Source organism: Antechinus flavipes, chromosome 2 (assembly GCF_016432865.1).
Source record: "Antechinus flavipes isolate AdamAnt ecotype Samford, QLD, Australia chromosome 2, AdamAnt_v2, whole genome shotgun sequence".
Lineage (NCBI taxonomy): Eukaryota > Metazoa > Chordata > Mammalia > Dasyuromorphia > Dasyuridae > Antechinus > Antechinus flavipes.
In genome coordinates, this window is record NC_067399.1 from 621,267,343 (window position 1) to 621,281,125 (window position 13,783).

Consider the following 13,783-nt stretch of genomic DNA (forward strand, 5'->3'; position numbering starts at 1 on the left):
CATGAATGGAAACAAACAGGTCTATAAGTCCACAGTATGAAAGAGGCTTGATGCTGAGTGAAAAAGACTAACATAACAGAAAAATTAAGAAAGTATGATCTAAGTAAAGAAAATTAAATAGTGCAAGGTGATTTATGGTTGATAAAAGGTAGTTTAAAAAAGGCTAATGAATAGGAAAAAAAAGACCTTAAATTTTTTTTGAAAGGCTACATGATATCAATTTTTTTCATTTTCCAACATCAGATTCTCACCTGTCAATTCAATAAGCAATAAATCTGGAGAGACTTTTGAAGATAGGAGAGGATGAAAAAAAAAAGAATTTTATTTGTGAGATATGATTTAATATTATCTTAGTGGCCCATCGCAAATCCATAACAGGATCCCAGATTTGGAGAAAGAAAGAACTACAGAAGTTGCCTTATCTATCCCTGCTCATTTCTGTATATAAAAAATTGAGGTCCAGAGGCTTAAGTGACTTACAAATAATAGAAAATAGAATAGGGATGTAAACCCAGGTTTTGGCTCCAGATCTGGTGCTCTTTCCACTGAACTACAATGGAAAGTTGTAAGGTTCCCCCCTCCCCCCCAAAAAAAAAGTCTAGTTGCTTCCTACCAGAGTGCAATTTAATTCCTACAAGTATGGTAGTATTGCTGAATTATGGCAAGACTGCATAATGAATACCATCAGAATGTTTTGGTATTTCACAGCCAGAAAAGCTGGGAGACACAATAATAATAATATATTAAGATGAAGGCTGCTTACAAGGAACCTCGGATAGATTTATGATTTATAACTTCTAAAATTTTAATAAGCGAATTAAGGAAACTTAATGATATTTAAAGGCAAGTTCTACATACTTTTTATAGATAATATGGGCTATTTTAACATGATTTTTATAAGATATTGCTTACCTTCTCATTGATTATACCCTTTTTCCATTTTAATACAATTTAAATGAGTCCAGAGTATATATCTGGATAATATAATGGTTTTAAATTTTAATAAGTTTGATTTTAAATGCCACTTGGAGATTTTAAAATTCATACATACAACTTAATTTGTTAAAATTATAGAATGCATAGGGAATTTATAAAAACTACATATATGCCACAAGCCATGGCCAATTCTCTAGGCTTATGTGCTATATTAGAGTGTTAAATATCAGGAACATCATTTGTGATATACTTGGGTTGATTTTAGCCAAAAGTTACTAGGGAGTGATGGATAGCAAGTGGCCTGTTATTTTATTTTATTTCATTTTTTTTGAGGCAATGGGGGTTAAGTATCTGAGGGCAGATTTGAACTCAGGTCCTCCTGACTTAAGGGCTGGTGTTTTATCCACTGCGCCATCTGTTGTTTTTAAACAGAATTTGCTCTACTGAATAAAATTACTGATTTATTGGTGAAGTGCTAAACTAGGCACTGGGAATACAAAAAGGAAACTGTATTCTCAAGGAATTTATATCCTACTAAGGAGGTACAACAGAGATAATAAATATATATAACAAAATAAATTTTGTGATGGGGAGAAGGTACTAGCTTCTGAGGATGGAAGTTGATCACAAAAGTTTCTATACTTGAAAACTACCTCTAATGTATTTGGAAAAATAAAAGACTTTTTTTTTTTTTTTTTTTTAAAGGTTTACTCGAGAGAGCAGCAGGGAAGGACACTAAGGATTCTAAACAACACAAGTCAGGAAGGAGGACATTCTAAAATAGAAAAGGGGAGGGCATGTGACTAGTGTGCTCTTAAGTTCCTAAGGGATATGGAAAGTAATGTAAAAGAAAGCTGTGAAGGTAAGCTGAAGACAGGTGGTGAAGGTCCTTAAATATCAGAGGAACTAGCATGTGATCCTAAATGAACTAGAGGACTTCATTGAGTAGGAGAATGATGGCATCAGAATCTTGTTTGAGCACTGGGCAATCAATAGTCAAAAAAGATTCTGAAATCAAACTAAAGACACATTTCACTTACTGTGAGAGACCCAAATGTTCTTTTGGTGTGAAGAAAATAGCTTTGGTCCTTCCCTCCTGGGAATGCAGCTCCTTGGAAGCTCCATTCAGTTTAGTCTTCCATCCATCAGTCCTGACCTGTGAAAGACCAGGTTGCTTTTGGCTTTCTTGATCTTCAAAGAACATACTGACAGGCCGGTCCTTTTGAACTGGCTGATCAGGAGTATTTCCTTTTGGAGTAACAGTGAGACCTTTAATAGTTACAGACAAAGGTCCTGGAACATTCCGTTCTTCCTTATTTGTAGGGTTTATGAAGAGAGACTGTGGCCTTTCAATTGTTTGCTTTGATGGCCGGATAGATCTTGTTAGCAAAGACTCTCCTGTTTTCCACGGTGTCTCTAAATTTTGGAAGGCTTTTCGCTCCTTTTCCAGAATGTCCTTCTGTTGACGAATCTGTTCCATCATTTCTTTTTCATTTTGCTGTTGCAACTGCTTTTGTCTTTCTTCTTTTTCCATGTTTAGTCTTTCTAACTTCTTAAGCACAGTATTAGAAAAGTCAGTATTTTTCATGGAAGCAGTAGCAGCTGTTCTGCTTTCCTCAACCAAGTGGCATTTTCTGCTTTCTTTGTTTGTGTCCAAGGTAAAATCTATCTCTGGCTTTTCTTCACTTTCCAAAGTTATGTTTTTCAAAGTACTTGTCCCAAGTTCAGAGCTTACTTTTGTGTGATCTTGTGGTGGTATATAGAATGTTGGAAGGCTATTTGGGATGAAGGGCTCTCTGAATTGTGGCTTACAGGTAATGGTCTGAGAATCACTGTCCATCCTGTCTTTTATGACAAGGCTCTCTGAGAACTCTGAATTGGAAGGTGTCCTCTTTCTAATCAATATACTACTACTCTCATCTGATATGAGGGGGACATTTTTTTGTAAATCAAATTTTAGATCACAGGGTAAAGTTTTCTGTGCCTTAGGTGAAGGGATCTCTAAGTCTCCCTCATTTGAAAACACTGCCTCTAGTTTGTTTTTTGGATTGTCTTCAAAACTCAAGAGTTCCAAGCTCCCTTGAGAACTTTCACTCTCAGGGGTTCCTTGTGATGATTGTAGGCCCTCAGAAATCAATTCTGTGGACCATCTACGCTCTTCTGAAGGAGACATTCCACCCCGTACCTTCAGCAATTCCAAACTAAATATTGCTTGCTCCAACTCACGCATTCTACGACTCTCTCTTTTTGCCCGTCCTACTTTTTTTGGACTGAGGTCCTCCAATGACTTGCGTCTCTGTCTTACAATTACATCTTGCTCCAAATCTATGGTACTTTGGCTAATAGTCTTTTCCTGTCCTTTGCATGCTAAATCTCCAGAGATATCCACTGAATTGGTATGGCTGATCCGATTATTTTCTATCACATATTTGTATTCTTCTATAGCTTTCATTCTTTCTTCAAATGATCCATCTTCCCATTTGGAAGGGTCTGAACCCCAAATTTCTAGATTATTTTCTTTAATAGCTAATCCATTTTTCAATTTAGCTTCTTTTAATCGTTGTTCTTTCAAAGATCTAAATCTATAAAAAAAAAAAGTGTGACATGAATTTTTGGAATCATCTTTTGGTCACAACTGGATACAGGATAAACAGTATTGGTTAAAATAAAAGCTGTGCCTCTAAAATTTAATCTCAGATTGATAAAATGTTAATTGAAAGGAATGTTAGTGATTACATATAGGAAAAAAACAAATGCAAACCAAATTTTTCTTAGTATTGAATTTGGCAAACATTAACATGATCATTTTCATGTAAAATAAAGAGCAAAAGAACATTGTATATAAAACTCTGAATATTACTAAATTTGGTTTTTTAAGTATATGATAAATTTAATGTTTTCAAAACTTTATTTGCCTATCTCTTAAATTTCATCATATTCTCTTCTATGTATTTTAAACAAAACTAATGACATTCTTTTTGACTTCTTCATCTTTTGAGGATATCATTATGGTGAAGCATTTTATAAAGAAGCAAACTGAAGTACAGGGATTACTAGCCTAAAGTAATATGACTGAGGAAGGAAGGAAACCTGGACCAAAACTCAAATTTTCTGATAACTGGGGCACCACTTTTTTCAATTAAATCATAATTTAAATGGAAATACATCCACAAACACACATATGTAAATATTGAAAACATGTAAAATTACCATGTATAGGAAACAAAATAGACATATTTGGAAGAAACCTCTAATTTTAATTAAAAATAAATATAAGAGAGAGAAGGGAGAGAGGAGAGAGGAGAAGTAGGGGTAGGGGTAGAAGCAGAGGTAGATGTAGAGTTCGAGGTCGAGGAGAGAAAGAAGGGGAGGGAAGGGAAAAAGGGGAAGGGAAGAGAAAGAAGAGAAGGGAGGAAAGGGGAGAGAGAGAATTGTTAAAAGAACCTCCAGAAAGGCTAGATACTTAAACTGGAAAATAAGTCTAGGAATTTGGGCCCCCAAATCTGACCTTCCCTTTCTTTAAGATTTCAGACCAGCTCTTCCCTCAGTTGGAAAGCCTCAAACCTCACACTGTACTAGAGCTTCCTCTCCAATTTCATCCTTTCTTGCTTTGATACGTAACTTCCTGGAGCCATTTGTGCAGTTAATTACAAGGCTCACCTACCTTCACAAGTGGCAAATAGCACCTGAGCCATAAAGTATAAACTGTAAGGAAGACTCCAGAAAAATCTTTTATCCCTCATTCCCAGAAGCTTCTATATTTTAAGTTACAGATCAGAGTTCCCAGACTTTTCACTAATGTATTTCTTTCCTGAAGAAAACTCAGGATAATGATGCAGGCAGTAACAGAAAGAATGATGCTGGAAGCCCTGGATCTCCTTCAATTTGCTTCACCAATATCAGGGATCGTATGGCATCATTTCCTTCAGACTTGTGTTTTCTAGTGGGAAAAAGGTTGTGTCTGGGTACACTAATGAAATGTAAGCTTCCTCTCTGACATGAAGATAACAATGAAGAAATTCCCTGAGATATTATAAAGTCAGATTTTGGGAAAATCTATAGATCATATTAAGACCTACAAGGCAGTGTGTGGATAGATGGTGAACCTCCAAGTCAGAAGACCTGAATTTAAGTGCTGCCTCTGAAAAATACGAGCTTTTTTGACTGTGGGAAGGTTACCTTCCCAGTGGGCCAAGCAATTAAGACTAAGTTGTAGAGGACTGGCTGACCTCAATCAATGGAGTCTATTTCCACAGCAGAATGTCTCTTTATGGATTAAATCAGGGGTCTAGAGTCAAACGATCTAAGCCAATAGGGAATCTCTTGAGAATGTAAAGTAAAATCCAAGCACTCAGTTGCAACTTTAAAATTTATAGCTTCTTGCATATGTAAAGTTATAGAGGAAAAATAAACATCTTTTTTAGTGGTACTTCTATAACCAGGAAGGTAACTAAAGCTACTTTTTGAGGTTGAGATATAATCTTATAACTTTCTAGTCAAGCAGCTTATACTTGGGAAACATAGATTTCACTTGAATGGGGTTCAAACCCCAGTTTGTGCACCTAGGCTTCTAGAAACAACAGGCCACCCATTTTTTCTTTACCAATTTATGTTAACTAATTGCAGATATTACCTTTGCCTAGCTCTGAATCCTCGGCATGCTGCCTGTAACAGGATAATTTTGTTTCTTTGTTCCTTGTACAGTTTGCTTTTCCAGTAGCCTCTCCATCTTGCTTGTATGCAGGTAGCTGCAGCATGCCTTCGTCTGCAGTAATCCCGCCAAGTCTCTTGAATGATGGAGGCTGCGGTTCGTATCTGCAGGTACTGCCGCCTCCCCCAGTAAGCCCGCCAAGCAGCCTGGAGAACAGTTGCGGCATTATTCACAACCAGTGCATCATCTTGGACACCTCTGCCTTCACCATGTTTCTCACGCAAATAATTTCGCCAAGCTCGCTACAAAAGACCCAACAGTTTATGATGTAGGATTCTCTCATACCACATTTTATAAATACAAGGAAATGGAAATGAAATACCCTGTCATTATGAAATAAAACACTGAGAAGTTTTGTCGTCATTGTTTTTTTAATAAGCCAAAGTAGAGAAAGTAATTTTATTTTTCAGAGTACTTTAATTCTTGATCAAGAAAACTTCACAGACTAAGAGCTTTGAAAATCAGAATTATTAAGACTGGTTTTGGATAGACTATCTAATTTATTCCTTCTCTTTTATGGAGAAATTCAGAAATACTATGTTAAAGAATAAAAATAAGGAATAAGAATGCTTATCACATTATGTGAGGTATCACATTGATTTTTTAATTCAGGTAGTTATCAAACTCTATTTTCCCTTTATAAAAATTGGACCCTTTTTTCACATTTTGCTATGGTGCATCTATCAGGACACTTTATGCCACAGGTCTTTTGACTGATATTGTTCCTCTAGTAGAATTCATTTATCCACATTTTATTTCTTTCCACAGAAAAGACTATTAATAGTTGTTCTGTTCTGTTTGCCTCAAACTGGGAGCTGACCCCTTTATCCAAAAATACATTGGCTATTTCACTAAATGATGAAGTATCCATAATACATTTCTTTGAAATATAGCTGCATTTTCTTTTCTTTCCACACACTCTAGGATCTCTCCTTTGTATTTCCTTATTCTGGACACAGAAAATAGTAACTGCTGTAGAATAAAGTTTCAGTTTCATGCTTTTGAATGTCCAGCTCCTGATACAGTGCTTTAGGAAGGTGTTTCATGGAGAAAAAAAAAAAAAGAGTATATTTCACATTAAAAATTCTATAGGAGTGAAAAGATATTCCTTATTTCATTTACTTTCTGGGAAAAGATCTATATCATGCTGTTAACATCAGTTTGCATTCTATCAGCCAGAGAAAGGGCATAGCCAGATAAAAGGATATATTCGAAAGAAATTAAGACTGGTGTGTTAGATAAAGTCCTGAACTTGGAGGGCACCTACTATATAAGGTTGTCAGGAGAATCAAATGAGAAAACTATGGAAAAGTACTTTGTCTACCCTTAAAGATACTATAAATATTACTGATTATTATTGGTTTTGCTACTTAAAGAATCTTTGGTTTAAAGTTAGAAGCAACCCCGGAGGTCATTCAGTTTGAATACGTCATTTTTCTAGATGAGGAAATAAGGCAGAGAATGATAACTTGATCAAGAAAAACAAGTACTGAACAGAAGAGTGAGGGTTAGAACCTGATTCTAAATTCAGTGTGCTTTCCATTGGATGGCATAATAAATTATGCTTCACTTTTTTTTTTTAATTAATAGCTTTTTATTTACAAGTTATATGCATGGGTAATTTTACAGCATTGACAAATGCCAAACCTTTTGTTCCAATTGTTCCCTTCCTTCCCCCCACCCTCTCCCCTAGATGGCAGGATGACCAGTAGATGTTAAACATATTAAAGTATCAATTAAATACAAAATAAGTATATATGACCAAACCGTTATTTTGCTGTACAAAAAAATCGGATTCTGAAATATTGTACAATTAACCTTTGAAAGAAATCCAAAATGGAGGCAGGCAAAAATATAGGGATTGGGAATTCAATGTGATGGTTCTTAGTCATCTCCCAGAGTTCTTTCACTGGGTGTAGCTGGTTCAGTTCATTACTGCTCCATTGGAACTGATTTTGTTCATCTCATTGCTAAAGATGGCCTGGTCCATCAGAATTGAACATCATATAGTATTGTTGCTTAAGTATATAATGATCTCCTGGCCCTGCTTGTTACATTCAGCATCAGTTCGTGTAAGTCTCTCCAGGCCTTTCTGAAATCATCCTGTTGGTCATTTCTTACTAAACAATAATATTCCATAATATTAATATACCACAATTTATTCAGCCATTCTCCTACTGATGGAGTTTCCAGTTTCTGGCTACTACAAAGAGGGCTGCCACAAACATTCGTGCACATACAGGTCCCTTTCCCTTCTTTATGATCTTTTTGGGATATAAGCCCAGTAGTAACACTGTTGGATCAAAGAGTATGCACAGTTTGGTAACTTTTTGAGCACAGTTCCAAATTTATGCTTCACTTTAAAAAATTACTTTTTAAAATTATTTCCTTAACAGGAATTTCCATAGGATTAAAAAAAATTCAGTAATCTGAAGATATATAATTTCACTGGGAGGGGAAGTGGGGAGAATAACTCTTTTTATAGACACATACTGTAATGCTTCTACAACTTTAAGAGAGGCCAAAAATTTGTCACCTTTAAAATCTATCTAATGATGAGTACCTCTGAATTTTGCTAGGCTGGTCCTCAAATAAAGGACATTTAATTTGTTACTAACACATAGAATAGAATCTAAAATAATCTTTCAAAAATTCCTGTGTTACCATACACATGGACTGATGATGAGATTTCTAATAATGATGCTTCAGTAACCACTTAATTGAACAGAGTACCTGGCTTGACTAGTCCAAAGATTTTTAATAATCTATTGACAGACTGACATTTCCATGAATTTTTCAGAATAATAATCATAGGATATATTAGGTAAGGAATAATAGATTTTTGGGGGAAAAAAAGTTAATGATGCTCTAGGACAAAGAGGAAAAAACATACTGCAAAGAACAGCCTAGGATAATGATTATTAGAGGACCCTGAAGGTTGCATCACAACAATATCATTAAAATCAAAAACAGCACGCAGCAAGAATTTTATGCTTTCTAATTAGAAAATATCATTTAGAAAATATTTATAAAAATACAAGAGTCATCAAAAACTAATATCTCATGTTCCTTTGTTGCTAGTGATAATTTGTAAGGCACACTGCTAATAAATATGATCTCAGTGTCAAAGTCTTCTGTTCTTAGAAACAAAGATTAAAATAGGAAACTGAGCCAAAAGTCCTGGGAAGATGCTATCTTTCTCACCTGCAAGATGATGACTGCTTGTCTCATATGGAGGAAATGTTGTCTAGAAAGCACGGCTCGGAACCATCGCTGCAATAGTATGATTCGCTGGAGCACTTCTTGATGCAGCAAGTCTTGTAAGTGCTGCCGCTCCCGTTCTTTAAGGAACACCTAACAGAATGAAGAAATAGTCACCACTATAGCCACAGAAAATGTGTCTTTATCAAATAGCATCTAGAGAAGAAAGTATTCAGGCGTCGTTGTGAGTCAGTTTGATTGTGAATCAGTTTGATGGGGACAAATGGCAGTCATTTCTCTATAATGCTTATCAATACATCACTACGCATGCCCTGGTACAGCGGGAAATTCTGGAATCTACGAACATGGATTCAGATTCTGCCTCTGCCTCACCTTGGGCCAAGCCCTTCAGCTTCTTGGGTCCCTCAGTCTCAGAGATTGCAGTTGAGTGCATCTGTGATTCCTTCCGACTCTAGTCCTAGGGTCCTAAGAATTCTAAGTTTCTGGTCATGGCTCTTACAACTTTATAACCTTGTAGAATTCAGGGACCTCATTTCAGTCACCATTGATTGCATCTTCTGCGCTGAATCACAGACCCTTAACATTTGAATGTATCCCAGAAGACAGTGACTCTAACCTGTACCTAAAACATAAATCCTCACTACGATATCTACAGTAAGTCTTCTCCCTTAACAACATCTTGAACACATCTTTGGATCTCATGCTTTTGATTTCTCCTCGGTATCCAAACAGCCTTCCCCCAAATCTACTTTAGATTATTCAACTGGACACAAAATAACTCAATCCTCAACCTGCACCACTTGACACTGTTCACCGCTTTATTCTCTCTAGGTTTTCATGGCATTGTTTTCTCTTGGTTTTTCTACTTGTCTAACATATACTTCCTAAGTATATTTTGGGCCTCTGTGTTTTCCTTGACTCCTTACATATTTTACATCTCTAATCTGTTGTCATATCTTGTCATTTCTATCTATAATATTTCTTGGACACACCTGTCTCTTGGTAATCACACAAGCATTACCATTGTTCAGACCTTTAAAAATTCTCATCTGGGTTATTATAATTGCCTCTTAATTGGTCTCTTTGCCTGAAGCCATTCCCCTAATTAATCGATCCTCTACATATCTACCAAAAAGTAATTTTCCTAAAGTACATGTCTATATTCCACCCTCCTTTAAATTTTATTGACTTCTTTGTGTCTCTTAGACAAAATGGAAACTTTTCTGCTTGGTAGTCAAGGCTCTTTTATGCCTCCCAAGTCTTTTGAGAACTCACTGCCCGACCCCCATTTGGGCCTAATGGTCTTGGGCCTAGGTCAGCACTGACTGTCTTCTGTGTCTGGCAAGCTCTCCCTCTTCAAACCCTTCCTGATGAAGAAAGCCGTTCCTAGGACTCTCAGCAAGAAGTGCTCTGCCTCTTGTTATCTGCTTTATTCTCTGACTGTGTGGAAGCTTTATTTTGTTTATTATTTATTATTTTATGGATAAAGTGCCCTATTTAAGACTGTAAGCTCCTAGAGAGCAAGGATCAGAACTTCATTATAGTAAGGAAATCATTCAACATTCCTCCCTAATCAATTTAGTGCCCTACTTTCTGGTGGTTGTTCCTAACAGTCTCTTTTCTCCTCAATGCTCTCACGGTGCCCCTCCTTTTCAAAGCCTGTCCTCCTTCTCTTCAACTCCCCTTCCTCACCAAAGCCAACCCCTCAACATGCATTCTCGTTCCTACTTCAAGTAGTTTATTCCTTCCTGCTCTTTTCTATACATGACTATAACTCCCCTAACCTTAAATGAAAACACCAACAAAACCCTAAACCCTTCAGTTTATCCGACTGTCCCTGTCTCACTGAATTAGACAGTATGTTTTGGCAAGCACTGTCATGTTAGGTTAGATGAAATGGATTATACCAGATTGTGGAAGCTTTTGAAGAGTTGGTCAAGGAATTTACTTTGTAATGGAGTGGAGATACAATAGGAAGTCACTGTAAGTCCTAGAGTAGGGGGAGTTATGTGATTATGGTTTTAAGAATATTATCTTAAGTATTATGTTGAATTGCAGAGAAGATTTTAGAGATAGACAAACCATTGAAAAAGCAGACATAGTAATCAATATATGTGATAAAGTGGTTTCAGATTACATTGGTGATGGCAGCAATGAAAAAAGAGGAAAATCTGAAAAGCATTTCCAAGAAATAAATGACAATGTAGCAAGAGATCTGCTATAGAGTGAAAGGAAAAGGAAAAAGCAAGTATAATTTATTTTCTTCTTCTTCTTCTTTTTTTTTTTTTTTGATCTAAGGCAATTGGAGTTAAGTGATTTGCCCAAGGTCACACAGCTAGGAAGTGTTAAGTGTCTGAGGCCAGATTTGAACTCAGCTTCTCCTGACTTCAGGGTTGGTATTTTATCCACTGTGCCAGCTACCTGCTCCCATAAGCAAGTATAATTTCAAGATTCCGTTTACGTATAATGAAAGAATGGTAGTATCATAGACAGGAATGTGGAGTTTGGGAACAGTAAATGGAAAGTGAATGGAGAGATTATTTTGAACATGATGAGTTCAAGGTAATAAGAGAAGAATATGTAATACACTATGAACCACAGTCTGTTGGAAATAAAATACTTGTAGCTCAGAGTTTTTCATTATTATAATTATCAATATTTGCTCTATCAATTTTCTTATGGTATACTGCATTTGAGCATTTATTGAAAGCTGTAAGAAGCCTTGGAGGACATTTAGTCCACCATTTCATTTCACAGGTGAGGAAAACAGGCCCAGGAAGATTAAGTCACTTGCCCAATATCACACAGGTAGTAGGCATCAGAAGCAGAATTTGAACACTGTTCCTCTTTTAGAGCTCATTATGTCACATTACCTAGGTAAACTTTTTCAGACATGCAAATACCTTAGTTTTTAAATAGACATCAACGATTATCACACTATATTTACCATGGATTTTCCAACTTGATAATTATCAGGACTAAGCTTTATTTTCCTGAAGAAATCTTGGATGTTATATTTTGAAGGAATAGTGTCACGCTGGAGAAGAACATGGAAATGGTCCACAAAATCCTTTAAAAATGAAAAAAAAGACAAAACTATTATAATAAAAAAAATAAATAATAATCATAACAACTAACATTACTATAGTAGTTACGATGTGCTAGACAATGTGCTCAACAGTCTACAATGATTTTCACAAACAAAACAAAACAAAACAAAAAAACACCCCACAAGAACTATTTCAACAGCAAATTAATTGTTCACAAAAGGTTTGGTGGAATCAATAGAGTTTCTTATAATTACAATTTATCCTTTAAATTCAAACAATATAGAATGTATATACCTGAGGATAAAATAAATTTAGGAAGATGATGGAGGTAGTAACTGTAGTAGTTGATAATTATAGAATTATACAAATTTAAGGACAAGAGAGCTCTTGGAAATCATCTAGCAAATTCCTTTCTTTTCAAGATAAGAAAAGTGAGGATAAGAGATTAAGTGAACTGTAAAAGTTACAGAGCTGTCCTTGTCTATTCTACTATACTGAAAAAGTAATTTTACTGTAACCAAAGAATTTTTACAGAAACTTAAGTGAATGAGGCAGATGTCAGTGTATAGCTAAGAATGAGGCTTTGAGGCCAAGAGTGAAGAGATTAAAGAGGGTCCCAATTACACAGAAACCTCTATAGAGCTGATCAGAGAAAGCTATATGATCCCAACTAGTAATGGCATCAGCAGGAGCCAACTTTATTTAACAAAAAGCTTTGGTTTTCGGCTATGTTGCAGCAGTCAAGGAAAAGCTATATGCAGAAAATTCAGAAGAACTCAAAGAAAAAAAACTTTACATCTGTGAAGGCAAATGTGAGTTCCATTAACCTTTAGAGCATCCAAGAAGATAAACGATTAGAGTTCTCTGACTAAGGAGATACAATTTTTTTCAAATTTTAGGAGTAATTTATAACAACTAGGAATTGGAAGGCACTATTGATTATAGAAGTACAGAAAAGATCCTTATATTAGCATAAATAGAGTGCACCTATTTTCTATCTTTTCCATTTTCAAATAACAGGTGTTAAAGAAAAGGAAGAAGGGAGGAATAAGTACTTGCAAAATACACATGTATAATAAACAATGAAATACATCAGAAATATGGAGTGAATGAATAATCAACACGCACAAATTTGTGAGAGAAAAAGAGAATACAGGAATGTACATTTTAAATTCAAAAGGAGTCTCTCTGGCCTAACCTGGAAAGAATATCTGCAGCTGTATCCTGATTGCCGAATTCGAACTGTTTCCAGCATTCCTGTATAACGTAGTTGTCTAAGTACCAATGGATCACTGAATCTTAAAGGAAGCTAAAAATACAAAGCAGAGAAAAAAAAGCAGAGACTAATATGAAATAAAGACTCTTTAACCTAGACTTTTAAAATTTACCTAAGAAGGTAATTAAAATTTTTTAGCATTGTGGCTAAATATAGGACCCAAGTTCAAACAACTGTTTAATAATAAACCCATTTTGCCTATGGTATTATTATAAAATTAATGATAGAAACTGGATTTATGATTTTATTGGTATTAGGAACTAGTTGATGAGGAAACTCCTTCAACTAATATAAATTGGTATTTTCTCTGCAATTTATAATTTAAGAGAGTTCCCTGGAACAAAGAGAACTTTAGTGACTAACCCAGAATCAGAACTGGAATCCAACTCTTCCTGATAAGGAGATCAGCTCACTATTTACCATGTCACATTACCTCTATGAAATTAGTGACTATAAAAGTTATTATGTTCTCAGGATATACATAAATAACACTCCCAGGACGTAATAGTGACACGCACTGCATATGTCAGTGAGGTAGATAGCTAAAACCCAAAATTCAAAGATGATAATAATTAACAACTCTTCAAC

General features: G+C 35.5%; 1 protein-coding gene across 1 annotated transcript in view; it reads right to left on the reverse strand.

Annotated features, from left to right (window-relative positions):
- Positions 1–13,783, reverse strand: part of MYO9A (myosin IXA) — a 289,464-nt gene that overhangs the window by 50,925 nt on the left and 224,756 nt on the right. Inside the window, exons 21-25 of the mRNA XM_051981925.1 lie at positions 13,118–13,228; positions 11,817–11,939; positions 8,852–9,001; positions 5,570–5,889; positions 1,977–3,518 (exon numbers count right to left, since the gene is read on the reverse strand). Of these exons, the coding sequence (XP_051837885.1) occupies positions 1,977–3,518; positions 5,570–5,889; positions 8,852–9,001; positions 11,817–11,939; positions 13,118–13,228 (2,246 nt within the window). The remainder of the gene's footprint in view (positions 1–1,976; positions 3,519–5,569; positions 5,890–8,851; positions 9,002–11,816; positions 11,940–13,117; positions 13,229–13,783) is intronic.